Source organism: Tinamus guttatus, unplaced genomic scaffold, assembly GCF_059628265.1.
Source record: "Tinamus guttatus ecotype Peru unplaced genomic scaffold, ASM5962826v1 Tinamus_guttatus_pri_ptg000188l, whole genome shotgun sequence".
Classification (NCBI taxonomy): domain Eukaryota; kingdom Metazoa; phylum Chordata; class Aves; order Tinamiformes; family Tinamidae; genus Tinamus; species Tinamus guttatus.
Genome location: NW_028288722.1, coordinates 3,353,859 through 3,370,097, shown reverse-complemented (window position 1 = coordinate 3,370,097; position 16,239 = coordinate 3,353,859). Strand labels below are relative to the sequence as shown.

Sequence of the window (16,239 nt, the reverse complement as noted above, 5' to 3'; positions counted from 1 at the left end):
TTGAGGGTGCACTTTAACAGAGCCAAAAGCAAGGTTGCTCTTCCAGGAACAGTGACTGTAGGTCACATTTCAAGGATTGCTTCCCACAATGGGGGAGGCCAAAAGGACCCAGGAGTCCTGGGTGGCAGCAGCAGGAATCAACTTCCTGGAGTGATGCTACAGGATGGAGAGTTGGTACCACTCCTGTGGGCATGAGAAATTGAGTCCAGACAGAGATTACTCCAGTACACAGCAGCATGTAGGATACTGCTTGCAGGTCTTTCATGATACACTTTTATCCACAAGACTAACAAGGGCTTTAACTGCAGTGTAAAAGTCTGCAAAAGTGATAGTAGGAGAAAGAGTCGTGGAAATGTCATTTGGAAATGACACCTCTGCTGCACACTGCTGCCTTGCCCTCACCACCTCATGCTGAATCCCCTCGCAGCCCTCTGAACAAGGCGCAGGTCCTTAGGATCAACATGATATCTGAGCTAGATTTAAATGAGACTGATATAACACTTGTTTCTGACAATGCAGCAGAGATATTCACACAGGTTTTGGGATATACTTGTATCAAAGCAAAGCAAGGTGGATGGCTTAACCAAAAAAGCTTTTCCTCATGGTGAAAAGAGATGTTCCTGATGTAGGAATGACTGGCAGGATACACTGCATCTCTGTTAGGTCTTTACCTATGCAAAACATAACACAAATTGTTCAGCATCTTGGTACATCTTCCCACAGCAATGAGAAGCACAGGAAGACGGATTGGGCGGGATCCAACCTTTAACTATGAACCTTGGAAGGGAAAAAAAGGCTTCCTCTCTCCCAGTATTCCCAGCAGGTCACTCCTAACCAAGTGCTCAGGTAGGCTGGTAACAGAAGCCAAATGGAAGCCAGAGACAGAAGAACAGAAGAGCCTGGTCTCATCCCCTGTCAGAGAAGTGAAGTTGGCCCAGGGCCATCAGGTCACCTACCAGCCCATCTGCTGGAGACAGCATCTCTGCTAAGCCCATGTAGACATCTTTCCAGTGCATGATAGATCCTGTCCTCTGTGCACGTGGTGTGCTGCATTTTAATTCATCTCCTAAAGAAAGAGAAGGAAGAAAGTTAGCGCACTGGGTCTTTAGTCAAGAACAAGGGAAAAAACTCCAAAACATTTCCTTAGTGCAGACAAGATAGCCCAGCTGATGCCCCCTTTCCAGTCCCAAAGCCAACATCATGCTCCCCTCTGACAGCCATCATCTTCCACTCTGCTCCCAACCACGGCAAAGGTGCCCATGTTTGGGACTTAAGCACCAGCGAGGCCAACAGGCTTAAAGCCTCCCCACAAGGTGTCACATACATGTCTGTGTCCTCATGGTTCCTGCTGGTGGGATGGAGAAAGTCCTACACACACGTTTGTGGCAAGGAGGTAATCTTGGGTTAGTTTCCATCGATGATAGCTTTGCGAGAGATCAGCACTGCAACACTTTGCAATAGGCTTGGGTGGAAAAGGAGACAGAAGACCCCAAGCTCCTACAGTCTGCATTGCACAGGAATCATTTCTGGTGGCTCTAATATCCACCGGTGGCAGTTGCAAAGCCCGGGTGCTAGCCATGCAACAGCCAGGATTGCTACATGATGTCTCCACCACCGTTCACCTTGCTGCTGTGCAGCCAACATGAAGAAAAGGTCCAAACGTCCCTGTGGCAATGAAGGAAAATACTGGGGCAGGGCCAGGCTGAGCCCAAATGCCAGAGGATGTTGTGAAATAGCAGATTGCATGCGGGGCTGCAGACTTTTCACAATCCATCTCTCCACGCGTCCGCCTCTCTTCCAGCATTCAGGGTACAAACCTAAGCCTTGGGCTGGCAGGAAGGTTTTATCCCACCCTGTTCAAACGTACCAGCCCGGGGCCCTGAAAATAAAACCAGGACAGCAGCAGTCACACACGCACCCATTCTGCGAGCCAGAGACCTCCTCCTTCACTGCAACCTCGTCCCCAGCCGCACTGACACTGGGCGCCCACCTCTCCTCTCCCAACACGCAGGGAATCTCTCTTGCAGACTCTATTTCTTGGTTAAAATCAACATGAAAAATCAAAAAATATCACAGGGAAAAGAATGAAATAAAACCTGCCAACACCAGGAAAAACATCAGCTGAGGGGGCCTCTGCTTTCATCCAGGTCAGCACATTCCTTTCTTTCCCTATGCCATGTGCTCCTGCTCAGACTACTCACAAATCAACCCCCATATACTTTTTTATGAGCTTTCTCAGGTAGGGCTGGATTCTTAGTGCACTCAGTGCCCCAGCAGAGCCTCCAGCAGGTCCCGGCTGTCCCCAGCCTCCCTGCTGCCTTGGTGGCACAGCTCTCCAGCACAGACTCTGTCCTGGCAACCCCCTGGGACGGCTCTGCAAAGCTGTGTCTGGATCCTGGGGTCCCCAGCAGCTGGGGAGCTCGGTGGGCCACATCCAGCCTCGCTGCTCGGCCCTTCTGATGCTCAAGAAAAGCCATGAATGGCTCCAAGCAAGTCAAAAATACATCCACAGCAAAGAAACACTGACCTGCCACATGCAAGCTCTCTGCTTCACCCTGAAGAAGCTCGTGGACTCCTGCTCCTAGTTTCCTGCTGCTCCAGCATGTAATTCCAGCCTTTGCCGAAAGTTTTACACATCTCCCACGTCCGGATGGGGAGCACCCGAGAGGGCTCTGCCGAGGTGCAAGGCACCGAATGAGCAGAGATCTGCACATCAGCATCTTAGTCATGACTTGTGGCAAGAGGAAAGCGGTGACTAAGAGAACAGTGTGACTCATAAGTACCCTTTACAACACCCAACTCGCAAAAGAAAATACACATCTTTGCACGTCAGCGTGTTTCAGAGGCCAGTGTGGTCACCAGAGGGGACCACGCTGCCACCTCATGCTCCGCGCGCTCCCAGAGGATCCCGCGCCAGCCCAGTGCCCTCCTCCTGATGCTTCCCATATCCCAGCAGGGAATGGGCAGGAAGCCTAAGGGCAAAGCATTACAGACTAAATATCATAACTTTCAAACCACAAAACACAGATTCTTCATCTATTATTTTCCTTACATGGATCGCACATAGATCGAAACATTTTCCCCCAAGACAGTGATTGTGGAGGACTCTTTGGTGAGAGGGAACTCAGTTTGCCCACCACAGCCCAGCAGAAACTTTTCAGGTTCACCCACTGGTTTTTCCCCAAAATCTCCCTTCCTTCCCACCCACATGGCGTGAAATAACGAGGCAGGGGACAGTTCAGAAGAACGTAAACAGACTTTCCAAATAGCTCTATTAAATATCTCAGGAACACTAGAGAAGACTTGTAAAGTGTTGCAAAGTAGTGATCCATGAAGATGTTAAAGTGCTGAGTATTTCTGAAAATTAAATAATTAAATAAATGCACTCGTACAAGATATTTGATGCCGGTGACAGGGACCACGCAGACATTGTGCAGTGACCTGCCCACAGTGGCAGTTTCACAACACTACCGGAGCGAACCCCTCTCGAGATGCCCTCATCACCAAGGTAATGCTTTGCGCATTTCCAAGCAGAACAACATGTTACAAAAGATGAGGGTTTCCCCTGACTGTTCTCTACATGTCAAATATGTTCTTGGGAGCTGGTACAAGAACATCCTGGGGAATAAAGAAGGGTTTGAGGGATGAATTAAGAGAAAAACATAGAGAAAATAAAGAGAAATCAGGTTGTCACAAGTCAGCAGCACTTTGGGCGTGTGCATTGCATGCACACCCATCCATTCAACCCCCATATGAAGCCATTCGAGATATTGCTCCTAGGAGACACAACAGCTTGCAGGAACACAGTCTGTCAAGGACTGAATGCCACCCTTGAACAAGGACCACACCTGTGAAAGGAGATGGCAAGCTCTCACCTGGAGAGGCTCCCCGCTGCCTTGCACTGTGCAGTTCCATGGAGGCAGGTGGTCACGCAAGACGTTCACCACCACTCGCGGCACTAAACCCTTCCGCTCCGTCTCACGCAGGATGACCACCCACCATCAACACAGCATCTGCGAAACACCCTGGCGGAGGCGGCAAGAGGAACCGTCGGAGACTGAAAGGGGAACCGGGAAGCTGGGAACCACAGCCAAGAGGACGACCTGCTTGTAAACAGCTACAGGATGAGGCATGCAGAAAATGGGCCTTGTTCTGATGAGCATTACACCATGTTGGTACCACCACAGCGCTCTCGGTTCCAGCAGGGACAGCATCAAGCTCCACAGGTTTCTTTGGACCAGGGGATTATTAAAAGCAACTTGCCCCAAGGTTTCCCCCTGTTTAGGCTCAGTTTTGGCACGTGGCTGACACTTAACAGTGTCACAGGCACGCAACAGAATTGGAGTTGATCCCCACAAGGCCTGGATGCCCTAAGTGACTTGAGAATTTACTAATAGGAAACGAATTTGATTTGATTATTCAAACTAAGATGAATGAGATATGGCATCAAAGGTAGTTTAGGAAGGTTCTTAGACAACTTGAGAAGCTTTCAGGGCACTTTCCATGGATACAAAAATCTTTGGAAGGTTTCCAATTGCAGTCACTTAGTTTGTCTTCAATGCTCTGTGGTCTTTTACTTTCATGACTTTTCTTCCGCTTGGTGCCAGAGGAAAGGAGATCCTTCTGGTCCTTCATGCCCCCCACGCCCTGGAAGAAGGGACTCACATCGTACACACAGCAGTCAGGTTGGAGAGATAGCTTGGGCAAACAGTGGACACCATGTGTTCAGGCCAGGGCACACCTGCCTACGGGACTACGAATCCATGGTCACACAGAGGCTTTACTGCAAGGAGCATCCTGCTCTGCTCAAATCACCTCCCGCACAAGAGGAAAACCCAGCAGCTGTGTCACCAACTGAGATTTCCCCTTCCACAGGGGTAAATCCCAGCAGCTCCTCAGAGATATTCACAAATGGGAAAGGACCTGGCTGGAAGTTCTCCACCACCTCAGAGAGGGACCCTGTGGCACAGAGGCCCAGCACTGCCTCGCTGGGCTGCAGAAAGCCCCTGGATACCTTTGCAGAAGGATAACACCCTTTCCTGCCTCAATTGTTCTTGGGCTGCTGGCTGAGCATCCATGGCAGGAAGCAGGAGAGGAAAAACAAGCCCCCTAGCCCAGGGGATTGATTCGGAAACACGTTGCTCGGGTTCTCCGGCGAAGGCTGTCGGTGAGATGCCCCCTCACAGGAGGGCAGGAGGATCTGGCTCAGCACGTGGCTTGCAGTTGTATGGAGCCCAGGGCACACAGCTCAGGCAGACAGATGTGACTAAAGAAGAAGAGGCCTGGGTGGTGCTATCGAATGGGAGGAGAACCACTTCATTTGATGTTAAAGCAATCTGCTCCTAGACAGTGTTTTTTTTGTTGGTGGGTTTTTTGTTTTTCTCCTGTGGAAGATTTTTTACAAGCACATCAGCAAGGTCATCATCTCTCTCAAGAAGCACCTCAACTTTCTGCATTTTCTCCCAGATGGGGCAGTGGGGAACAGGGCAGCACTGGTGCCCTCACAGATATGTCCCCACACAGCAAGAGAGCTGGATATGTGATTATGTAGCAGAGCAGAGCACATGCACAATACCTGCTGCTCCAGTGAAAGTATGTGTTATGCCTAGGTGACACAAGAAATCTTGGTTTTAGCTCTCCTTGTCTTGCAAGATTTTACTGCCTCCTCTACACCCTGTATGGGAGCCAAAGATAGAAATTCAGAGCCAAGAGAGGCAACAGCTGAAGGAAGCCTTTGTAGAAATTGGGGGCAGAGACAGAAGGAAACTGCGATTTTTAAGATTCACACTTCATCTACTATCTGTTTACCTCTAAGTAAGTGCAGTACCTCAAAGAACAGTGAGATGAAGGTGATAAGACGTTTCGTTCAAACCACAAAAAGGCATGGTATCAAAAGATCCAGCAGGCAACCGGTTTGACAAACATCCTTTTAGGGTGCTTGCAAAGGAGAGCATATACCATCCAAACACCCCGGCATCGTGTTATTTCCTTATAGGGCCATGGGTTCCTGTCCTGCTGAGCAAGGGCGAAAGCTGCTCCTACCCCGAGCCCTCCAGCAGGCTCATCAGATATAGCGCATCAAACCACAGGGAGCACCATGAGTGACCTTCGCTCTGCAGACCACAGAATCTGAGCTCCAGGGAAGTCTCCTCTCCCCAAATCAATGAAGAATCAGTCAGCAGAGAAGTGACATGGGTCTTTTCAAAAGCTGCTCAGCAAGTCCCAGATCAAGCCATTACTGAATCCAGACACAGAATAACCAGTGGGAACTACCCACTGCGGAGAACAAATAAGAGAGGAATCTGCTCAGGCATCGCTATCATCAGCTCCACCAAGCCACCTGCACATGTCCTCACCCACCCACACCACCTCGGCTTGCCAAGATCATCACTGCCACTGCAACAGGATGGTAGTATGAACCAGTGCGCTTTAGGACTGAAAAACCTGTTATTGACTCCCATTTCTTAAGGAGTCAATGGCAGCTGGGCTGGAGCCCCAAGGACTGCTCCTTCTCCTCAGCTGCAATGCAAGGACAGGGCTGATTACAGACACGAATCACAGCAATGCCCCCACGATGCTGCCTGCTGTACTTACACGTAACAAAAACCCATCACAAAACAAAATAGAAGCAGCAGGAAAAGGATGTGCTCTTATCCCTCCCACCCCATTTTTATTTGGGGTGGGAAGGGAAGAAAGGAAAAGAAGACAAAATAATAAGCAACTTCTCCCAGGATATGAAGGAAAGCTGAAGCAGAAACTAAACTATAATGCCGTCTTGCCAAACCCAGCTCCACCTCCACTTACCATCTGGTTAGTCAAGGGATGCAGGAGAAGCATTAGGGCAAGGACCTCATTCACACTCTACTCCAAGGAGGAACCTGAGCATCTTAGGGACAAGTCTGTGAGTAAGGCATACCTAGAGCAGAATTTAGGGGCAAGCAAAGCACACAGGCAGTCAGGAAGCGACAGCAGGATCAGAGCACTCAGCAAGAGGCAGGAAAGGCTGAGGGGCGACCAAATGCACCTAGAGTCAAAGCTGTGAGTGTTTGCTGCCATCAGGGTGAAGGAACCATCAGAGAAGAAACTGGAGAAGAAACAGCTTCAAGAACCAACACAGGCTCGGGGTCTTAAAATTGGCACAGGATTTTGACATAAAATGGGATTCTGAACAAACTGCAGCCTTTGGGAGTGAAATAGAAGACTGGGGTTTCGACCATGAATTCATCTCAATGAAGAAGAAAAAACCTGTAGTACAAGGAGAAAACATGCTTGTGGAATAACCACATGAAGGGCTGTTAAATGGAATGGTTAATCCCTAGCATGCTCACTGCGAGGAAGGAAGATATGATGCATTACTGGTAAAATTCTCCCTGGAAAGAGAAGAGGCACTAGCCTGGTAGCTCCCTCAATATCAAGATCTTGGGGTCCAGCAGACCAGAGCACTGCAGGAGTTGAGTTCTCCTTGAGCAGGGGGCAGTTTTGTTGTGTTGATGAACTATAAGACTCATTTATACTAGAAATGGTGAGAACTGGAAAGCTTACTAAGACGCAGAGCTCACCCCTTGTTCTCACCATGCCTGAGAACCTGGTTGAATAAGACTCCCACCACAGAGCAGGGAAAGCACCTAACGTACGAAAGCTGTTACAGAGCCCTTTAACACTGAGCTGCAGCTTTGTTCATACAAATGAGGCAAAGCAGCAACCAGTTTTTGTGCCCAAGAAAAGCTGCCAGGTCCCTGACAGGTTACTGGGCAGCCCCATGCTGGGCATAGCACATCCATAGAAAATGGGCATTGGGTGCAGCTCTTTGCAAACTGCTGGAAGAGACAGGCCAAGAAAGCCAAAACGCAAGGTATGATTCATCTCAAACTGCAGGTAGCTAAATTCAGACACCTCTTTACAAACTAGTTACCTGGCTATGCTGGGGAAGTTCAGTTCATGTCAAGAGGCATCTAAGATGTTCAGTTGTGTCCTACTGAGACATGCCTGCTCCTTTCCACTAAAAACAAGGTGAGGAACTCCAGTGCAGACATCCAACTTGCAGCTAGGCAGAGCTGGACTAGGTGAGCCAAACCATGGACTTGGATCAGAGGATGCTTCTTTGCAGAAAGAAGTCCAAATTGCTTCATTATACACTTCCACAAATGGAAACTGCTCCGGGGGATGGCAGATTGGTGGTCATAATATAGTCCAGGGCACACAGAGGTCTCCATGAGCAGCTGACTGTGAAGGTGTTTAGAAAGCTAAGCCTCACCTAAGAACTACATATCTGTGCAGTTATTTCTACTCCTTCTCTTCCTGTTGGGCTGCTGATCGGGACCATAAACACTGCACACCAATGTGCAAAAGGAAACATCTCTGACCAGAGGCAAAAGGTCTCCAAGCTGAGAGCTCAGAAATGGCAGCGCAACAAAGGCACCAGCATCAGCACCACTGGGGTAAGAAAAGCCTTTCTAGGGAAAATGGAAAGAATGAAAACTGCCTCTGCCACTTTCCTGTAGTAAGGAGCAGCAGACCCGCCAAGAAAGCATCTGAGCTGCAATGCAACAACCAAAACCCCTGAGCCCCAGCACCACATCATGAGGCTAAGGGAGCCGAGGTCCAGAGAGGAACCTGGACAAGAGTGACTCCTTATTCCTCAGTCTGGCTTCCCTAGGCCTGTACCGCACGCCACATGGGCACTTTGCTCTCAGGGAGGAGCAAGCACATGTGAGATACGAATGCAGGATGCCATGAATCCCTATGAATTACCACAGCAGAAGAGCAGGACCTGGCTGAGGGGGAGGAGGAGGAGACACGTAACCACAAAGAAGCTTCACACACACGACATCCTATCCAGCAGGGCTGGGCATCGCTTCACCCAGAACTGCAACACCAAAGAAAAAGGAAAAAAAAAAAGAAAAATACAGCACCTAAGTGCTCCCCGTGCATAGAAAGCAGAGCCGCCATACGTGGGGAGCAGGTTACCCAAGAACACCACAGCATCGAGCAGGCACAGAGGAGCCGCTCTTAGAGGCTGGGGACACATTTTTTGAGCCTCCTGTTATGCCAGGTGACCGCTCTATGGCTTTAGAGCCCACATTATTGGCCATTTTCAGTGCGCTAATCTCTAGGTGCTTATTCCCCCAGCTCCCTTTGGTACAGCTTTGCTTCTCTTAATAGTCACTAAGTCCCCGCAGCTAAGGGGATCAGGAGAGGAACCCAACAGGAAACTGGAAAATGCCTAAGACGTGTCACCTCTGCATAAATGCCTCCATCCAAGTCCTTCACATTGATGCAAAGAAGAATTATTTAATGTGATTTCCCAAATTCCATCCCCAAGATTACTTGTATTAGCAGTTGGAGCTTAAGGCTAAGGCTTATGGGGTGAAGAGGTTGCAAGTTCCAAAAAACTGAAGCCAAGAGGTGCCACGAAACAGCAGCTCCGAATCATGGAAAGAGCTATTCAAGTGACCTACTTAAAACAGATACCTTAAATAAAGACAAATCATACTCCCAGCACCTCACTCCCCTTCACTACGAGGGGAGCAGGGACGACTCACTCCCATTGAGCCAGCCTCATCAGAGGTGTCAAAATGCAGCCCAGGCAAATCCCTCTCTTCCCAGCTGCAAGATGCAGTGGTTGAGCCCCATGGAGCACATGGGCGCATGCGTTCAGGGTTAAATTCAAGGCCTGTCCTTGAGGCTGAGCTAAGCCGCTCATGCCCAGGGCTGGCATCAGCAAGGTGAATTTTGAGCGTACGAAAAAAAAGTTAGAGAAATTGATCTGAGGCAAACAAATTCCCCAGTGAATGTGACTGGATTTCAGCAAACTGTTTCTATTCTGAGCGTGCGTGAGAAGATGTGGTGACCAGAGAGGTCTTGAAGACTCAGAGCGAAACTTTTCAACCAATCATTTCAAAAGGACATTTGCACTCATCTGACGGCAATTCAAAAAGTAAAACTAAGCCAGAAAAATTAAACCTCTCATTTCTGATCAAACAAGACCTTTATCCTTTGCATGCCAGTGTCTGGGTTCATGTTGCAGTGAGTGAGACCTGGCCAGCTCTTCCAAGGACCACGTATGTGCAGATGATGTTGGACAGGAGATCTGGCTTGCAGCTTGATTACCTCTGTTCCTTGGCTCCCTTCAGATGTACCTGGTGGCTCTTGGTCTCCCTTGGAGCTACATCAAGGCATTAGCACAGAAACATCTTGCCCATGCTAGGGTGGCTGTAACCACCAGACCTGGGCATTCTGGCTGGACCAGTCCTCCCTCTCCCTGTGGATATCACACTCCAGGGATACGAATATATATATATATATATATATATACACACACACACACACACACACACACTTAAGTGAATGGAAAAGCTTTTCAGTCATTTACCAGCTGACTTTCCTGCGGGGAAGGGCAGACCATCCGGGAGAGACGGGCTCTGCAAGCCCAGCAAATCCCCGGAGCCTTGGCGCTAGCTTGCCAGATGTTTCAGAGCAGGAAGAAACACTGCGAAGCACCAGCAGCACCATAGTATTGTTTATGTAAGAGTTCCTGTTTTTACTTCGGTCTCTGTTTGCTTTCTTTGTTCTAAAAATTGTATTGTGAGGGCAATACCTGGCTTGAATGACACAGGATTGCTTGGAAACGAGAACCAGGCAAGTGCTTCATGCTGTTGATTTTCTTCTCTATCTAGAAGAACCAGGGCTTCAGCCCCAAAACAAAATAACATCAGATTAAACTATCCACACACCAGCTGCCTTTGACATGAACTGTGCTCAGATTAACAAAGCAAGATTAACATCTTGAGGCTGAAGAGCCCCACTATAAGTGTGCATCCTGTGCGTGCGATGCATCATTTCAGGGTTTTCAGCAAGGACACCCAAACCCTTCCGTAGTCCTGTTTGCCACTATCACCCCCAAGCTGCAAGCATGAGACCGCTAGAGATGTTGACTTTAATCTCAGAGATGCTGCCAGCCAAGAGGGCAAAGATGCATCGGTGCTGACGCAACCAGTTGGGCCTTGCTTCCCCCCATGTTGCAGTATCCCTGTGTCCCCTCGCTCTGCTCAGAGCCCTTCCTAGGCAGGCCTGGTGCGGGGATGAGACATGCTGCATCCTGCAAGAGCCCACTTGTCATTACTGAAGTAATAATGGGCCGTGGGAGCCCCAAGCATGGATGGGAGCGAGCTATGCTGCAGCTGCCCTGCGTTCTGCTGCGAGAGGACGGCCTACAAGACAACGTATTTCTAGGAAATCAGAGCCCAGACCCCAAAAACTCTTGGTAGCCCCATCACAGTGAGTTCCCCACACATTGTCTGCATGTGGTCCCCATCTGGCTGTTTGGCTTGGAAGACTTTGACAGGGTTGAAACCAATTTCAAGCTTGCAGTCGCATCACCCTCTTCCATCCTGCACCATAAGCAACCCCTTCAGCTCCCCCGGGGTATGGAGACCAGCATCCAGCATCTCCCATTCTATCATTTCTTCCCCTATTCCAACTGCCATGTGAAGCATCTCTGTAAAGGCAACTCCAGGAGCATCAGGGTGCTATGACAGATCCTATCCCACACAACAACACAAGCAGAGTCCTCCTGACAGTAAACCAGACACGTCCTCGTTTATTAGAGAGCCTCAGTGAGAGAAAACAGTCCCAGCTCTTGCATGCTTCTACTCCACATTAAAAAATTAACATATCTCAGGAAGTCACACTGACCTAAGGTGTAATTACTCCATTCCCAAAGCTCAGATTAGCACCCAGCTGCCCCAGAATCACAAACTAAGGTAAATGTTTACATCCTATTCCCTCAACACCAAGTCTGGGCAATCTTTAATTCCTTTTTCCTCAAATTACTTTGTCAAGGAAAAAAAATATATATATATAGAAACATATGCAAAAAGGTACATATATGCGTGCGTGTGTGCACATCTACATGGTATTACCCTTACAGGGATGGAGAACCAAGGCACATAAAAGCAAGGAGATTTTGCCCAGGTCACACAGGATGATTGTGGCTAGACAAGGAACCACACTGGTATCCGGACAACGCTTTAAATATACAACGATTTCACCCTTTGAGAGCCCATATAAAACCTGCCCACTGTATTAATTCTGTGCTTTTCTCTGGTGTTCCATCCCTTCCATTTTATCTGTCTACTCAGAACATACCTGAATTTGGCTGGTTACTCAGGGATGTTTTCTGTTTCTGAGAATGTCTAGACATTAATTCATTTTGGTATTACAAAAAAATAATAGTAAAAGAAACAGCATGAGTTCAGCAAAGCAAGGTCATTCTGGTCAGCTAACGCACAGCTTTTTGGAGGCTCAGAGCAGACCTGTGCACTTATCTCACACCTGAGACAGAGTCAACCCATTTCCCTTCCCTTTACCTCTGCAAAAGTCTCAAGGTGTTTCTTTGCTTTCAGTTGCAAAATATTAATACTCAAAATATATCTGTTTTGACTGATGAAGTTTGAGCTTCTCTAGAACCTGCCAATGCAGCAGCTTTGAACCACAGAGTTCCCAGGAGCCTGTCAGGGATCACAAAGCCCAAACTGAAGGGCTTGACCTCCTTGAGAAGCTCATATCCCTTCTGAGAATATGCTCCACTCTGCGAATTCAATGAGAATGGTGTAAAGACCTGTCTAATTAGCTAGCCAGAACCCTCTACCTTCTGCAGAAAAACTAGTTAGCAGGAAATTGACTTTAGCAGCAGTGGGTCCTTTCAGTAGATAAATAATCACTCTGTTTCTGGGAGGGTACATCTCAAGTGGGCTAAGTGTGAATAGCTATAGTGTTTGGTCATAACTTTCTTAGGAAGGAGAGGAAAAAAAAAAAAAAAAAAAAAAGCACTCCCCATGCAGATCTTCCCCTACAAAACTCCTTCCAGTAACTGAAGCACCAGTTCATCTCAAAACACCACAGTTGTTCTTATAAGCCCAAGCATTGCTTCCCCCAAATGACCATGGGGATTTGCTCTTTGCATGAGCCAAAGCAGGGTGAGGAATGTTGTGTTAATGGCCAATACCTGATTTTGCCTGTCACCATCCTGCAATCCTCCATGAGCCACTACATCAAAGGGGCTCCGAGAGCCTGCAGGACACAGCATCCAAACCAACCCTTTCCTCAGGGCAGTCTTAGTCGAACAGCAGGAGCAGCCTGTTTTGGACTCCATTGACTGAAGCAGGTCACTGACCCCAAACTTCAGAAAGTGTTGAGAGGGCAGCTCCCTTCAAAGGCTTTAAGCAGTGTGGTGCTTGATTAGACAATAAATAATAAAAGCCAACGTGAATAGCCGCCTTAGGAAGTCTTTGCTAGAAGCACTGACTTTCTTTACATGAGCATGGAGAGGACTCAGTAGGGCAAATAGGGGCTTTGCAGCACTTCACCCCACTGCAGCTAGCCAGCAATGAAGGAGGAAATGTCCCATAGAGGAGAATCAGGACAGGCCCCTTACATTCCTTGACACCCCCCTAATAGGGCAGACTCCATATTAGTGTTCTTGCAAATGCTCAACTGAATGCACCAAGGAGACTTGGAGTCCATCTCCTGGATGTCGCTAGTCCAGGAAACCCTCAGTAATCTAGACAAATATGAGACCTAGGTGGAGTCATCACTATGTAGACCTGCAAGACTGTAGAAAGGACTGAAAAACCCACTTACAAGTGTTTGCAGCTGTCTTTTCCGCCCAAAGGCAAATGATTAATTTTAGATGCTTAGCCCAAGAGAAGCAGTACTCTGTAGAGGAGGATCCTAAATACTGTCCATTTTAGTGCTTCGTTCTCTGGAGCCACCCTTCTCTCCCAACTAGATGCTTTGGTCTCTCCATGTCCAAACTGCTCATCTATGAATGAGATGAGAGCAAGAGCAGCACATCAGCATCACAAGCACAGATCAGGCCACAGCATTTGCAGTGGCCTGGCACTGGGACCCCGGGCCCATACTGAAAAGCGAGACACCCCCCCCCCCCCCCCAACACTTGTCAGGATATTCAGACCTTAAGATGAGAGGAGGACAGTGTTGTCTAGCGGTTACAGGAGGAACCGAAAGTCCGCAATAGAAACCAAGAGCTCTGAGGTCCCATGGTATGTTGAGTGACCTCTCTGTGCCTCAGTTTCCCCCTCCAAAATGAGAGACAAGGGCTCCTGTTCCACAGCGCCCTGTTAGACCCACGTTGCAAAGCAAGAGCAGAAAAGATGAAAATATTATTTTTCTTGTATCCAATTATTTTTAATTCCTTATGAAGTCTTCACAGCCCTACTTTTAAGCTTGGCAGGTAAGGCAGGGAGAACAGCACATGCCAAAAACCTTATTAAAAAATATACAAAAAAAAAAAAAGACATTACTAATATTTCACAGAGGTTATTTCTAACCCACAAGAACCACTTGCCTTAACCAAGATATCCTGCCACGGGTACCTCAGGAACAAAGCATCAAGATACCCATTCTTGAACTCACCAAGCAGTAAAGATGACGACAGGCAATGAGATCAGCATGGGCAATATCAAATTGCAGAAATAAAGCTCTGTGCAAGGTAAGGATGTGTGTTCTTATCAAAGCAACACCAGTTCAGACAGGGGAGCTGGGGGTTTGACCACTAGTACCAGGACTTCTTTGGAGTGCTATTTTGTTTTTTAACCCAGATTCCTGAGAAACAAAATACAGAAATACCTTATTGAAGTATTGTAGCAACAGCAGCCACTCAGCTCAGTAAATCTAATTAATGAGCCAGGAAAAGTGTCATTCATTTGCTAACGATTTCACCCAGGGTTGCCAAATAGAAAGATAAAAGATTCAGCTGGGGCCTATTCCAGGCAGAGGAGCTGGGAACCTGGCAGAGATTGCAGAAGATTAGAGAGGGGAAAAAAAAAGAAAGAAAGAAAAAAAAAAAAAAGGGAAAAAAATAGATTAGCACTTTTAAAAAGCAAGCATGTAAATCAGCTTACGTTGGATATAATGCCACTGTTGTGCAGTGTCTGGCTGCGGGTCGGACTGCAGCACCCCCAAAGCACTGCACAAGAAGCTGCATTTTATTTGAGCTCAGGAATCTCACGCCACCAACTCTCTCACAAAAACAGCAATTTTGTTTTTACCACATTTGTAAACTCTCACAGGAAGCCAATCAAGGGAAACCTGAGAGCTGCAGAAGATTCAAAATTGCAATTAAGGAGCAAACTACAATTCCTAAGCATGACCTTGAAAATCTGAACTGGGCAAGAAACCACCTTCAGGCTGAGCTTTCAAATATCCCCAACACTGGAAATGCTTTTTGATCCTGGGATCGCTCAGCACCCGGTGATCGGGGAACTTGGCTCTAAGGTGAAAAGAGCAGCAGAGCCAAATCCATTTGAGGCTGCCATCTCCCAAGCAGGTGCCTCCACTATGGGCACAGGGAGGCTGGCAGGAGCTTAGTGTACACACAGTGTGCACTTATTTGTTTTCTTCCTTTAGACTGGGAAAGAAAGTGCTTCTAAAACCTTTCCTTGCCAAAAAAAAAAAAAAAAAGAGAGAGAAAAGAAAAATAAAGTTTGGTTTCCAACAAAGCTTTTTTGCTGATGGTGGTGGGTTTTGTTATTTGACATTCTCAGTGCCAAGGACCATACCTAACCATCACAGCATCCCAAGCATGGACAGAAAAACTTTGCAGATTTAGCTGCCTAATGATATTCAAGAGATTTGGTCTTAAAACTGTCCACCATTGTCAAAATAAGTCAAGAATTGCCACTTTCAGATATGGACTGTGCTCCTTCATACTGTCATAGATGAAGACACCTTCTCAGAACTCCAGCACAGTTTTAGCAATGATCTGCATACTAAGAAACACTGGCTATGTGTTTGTGCCATGGCAGAGCTGCTCTGTGTTTGCAGCCTAACCTCCACCACAGCAACTCAATAGACCAACACAAATATTGCCATGGCTATGATGAGTGTTGGGAAGTTTGTTGCTGCAGACCCATATACTGCAATGCACTAGGGGACTTTACCATCACAATGTGATGGAGATGGTTCTTCTGGCTTTGAGAACACTCATTCTAAAATGCATGTTTTTTAGAACACTCGAATTCTAGTTGAAATGTAATTAGAGAGATGGTCCACATGATGCAGTTGACCCTTTCAGGCAGAAAGCAAAAGCCGTTAGTCTTGGATTAAGATTCACAAAACAACCAAGCAAGTGATGAACCAAAGTGTCTCATAAAAGCAACCCTCAGAGATGCAAAAATTGAAAATAGTCTATATAATCTCTTTCAGCCCACAGCCTCA

General features: G+C 47.5%; 1 protein-coding gene across 1 annotated transcript in view; it reads right to left on the bottom strand.

Annotated features, from left to right (window-relative positions):
• PIK3R5 (phosphoinositide-3-kinase regulatory subunit 5) overlaps positions 1–16,239 on the bottom strand; it is a 51,656-nt gene that overhangs the window by 20,668 nt on the left and 14,749 nt on the right. The window contains exon 2 of the mRNA XM_088523450.1: positions 957–1,066. Coding sequence (XP_088379576.1) covers positions 957–1,053 — 97 coding nt within the window. The 5' untranslated portion in view covers positions 1,054–1,066. The remainder of the gene's footprint in view (positions 1–956; positions 1,067–16,239) is intronic.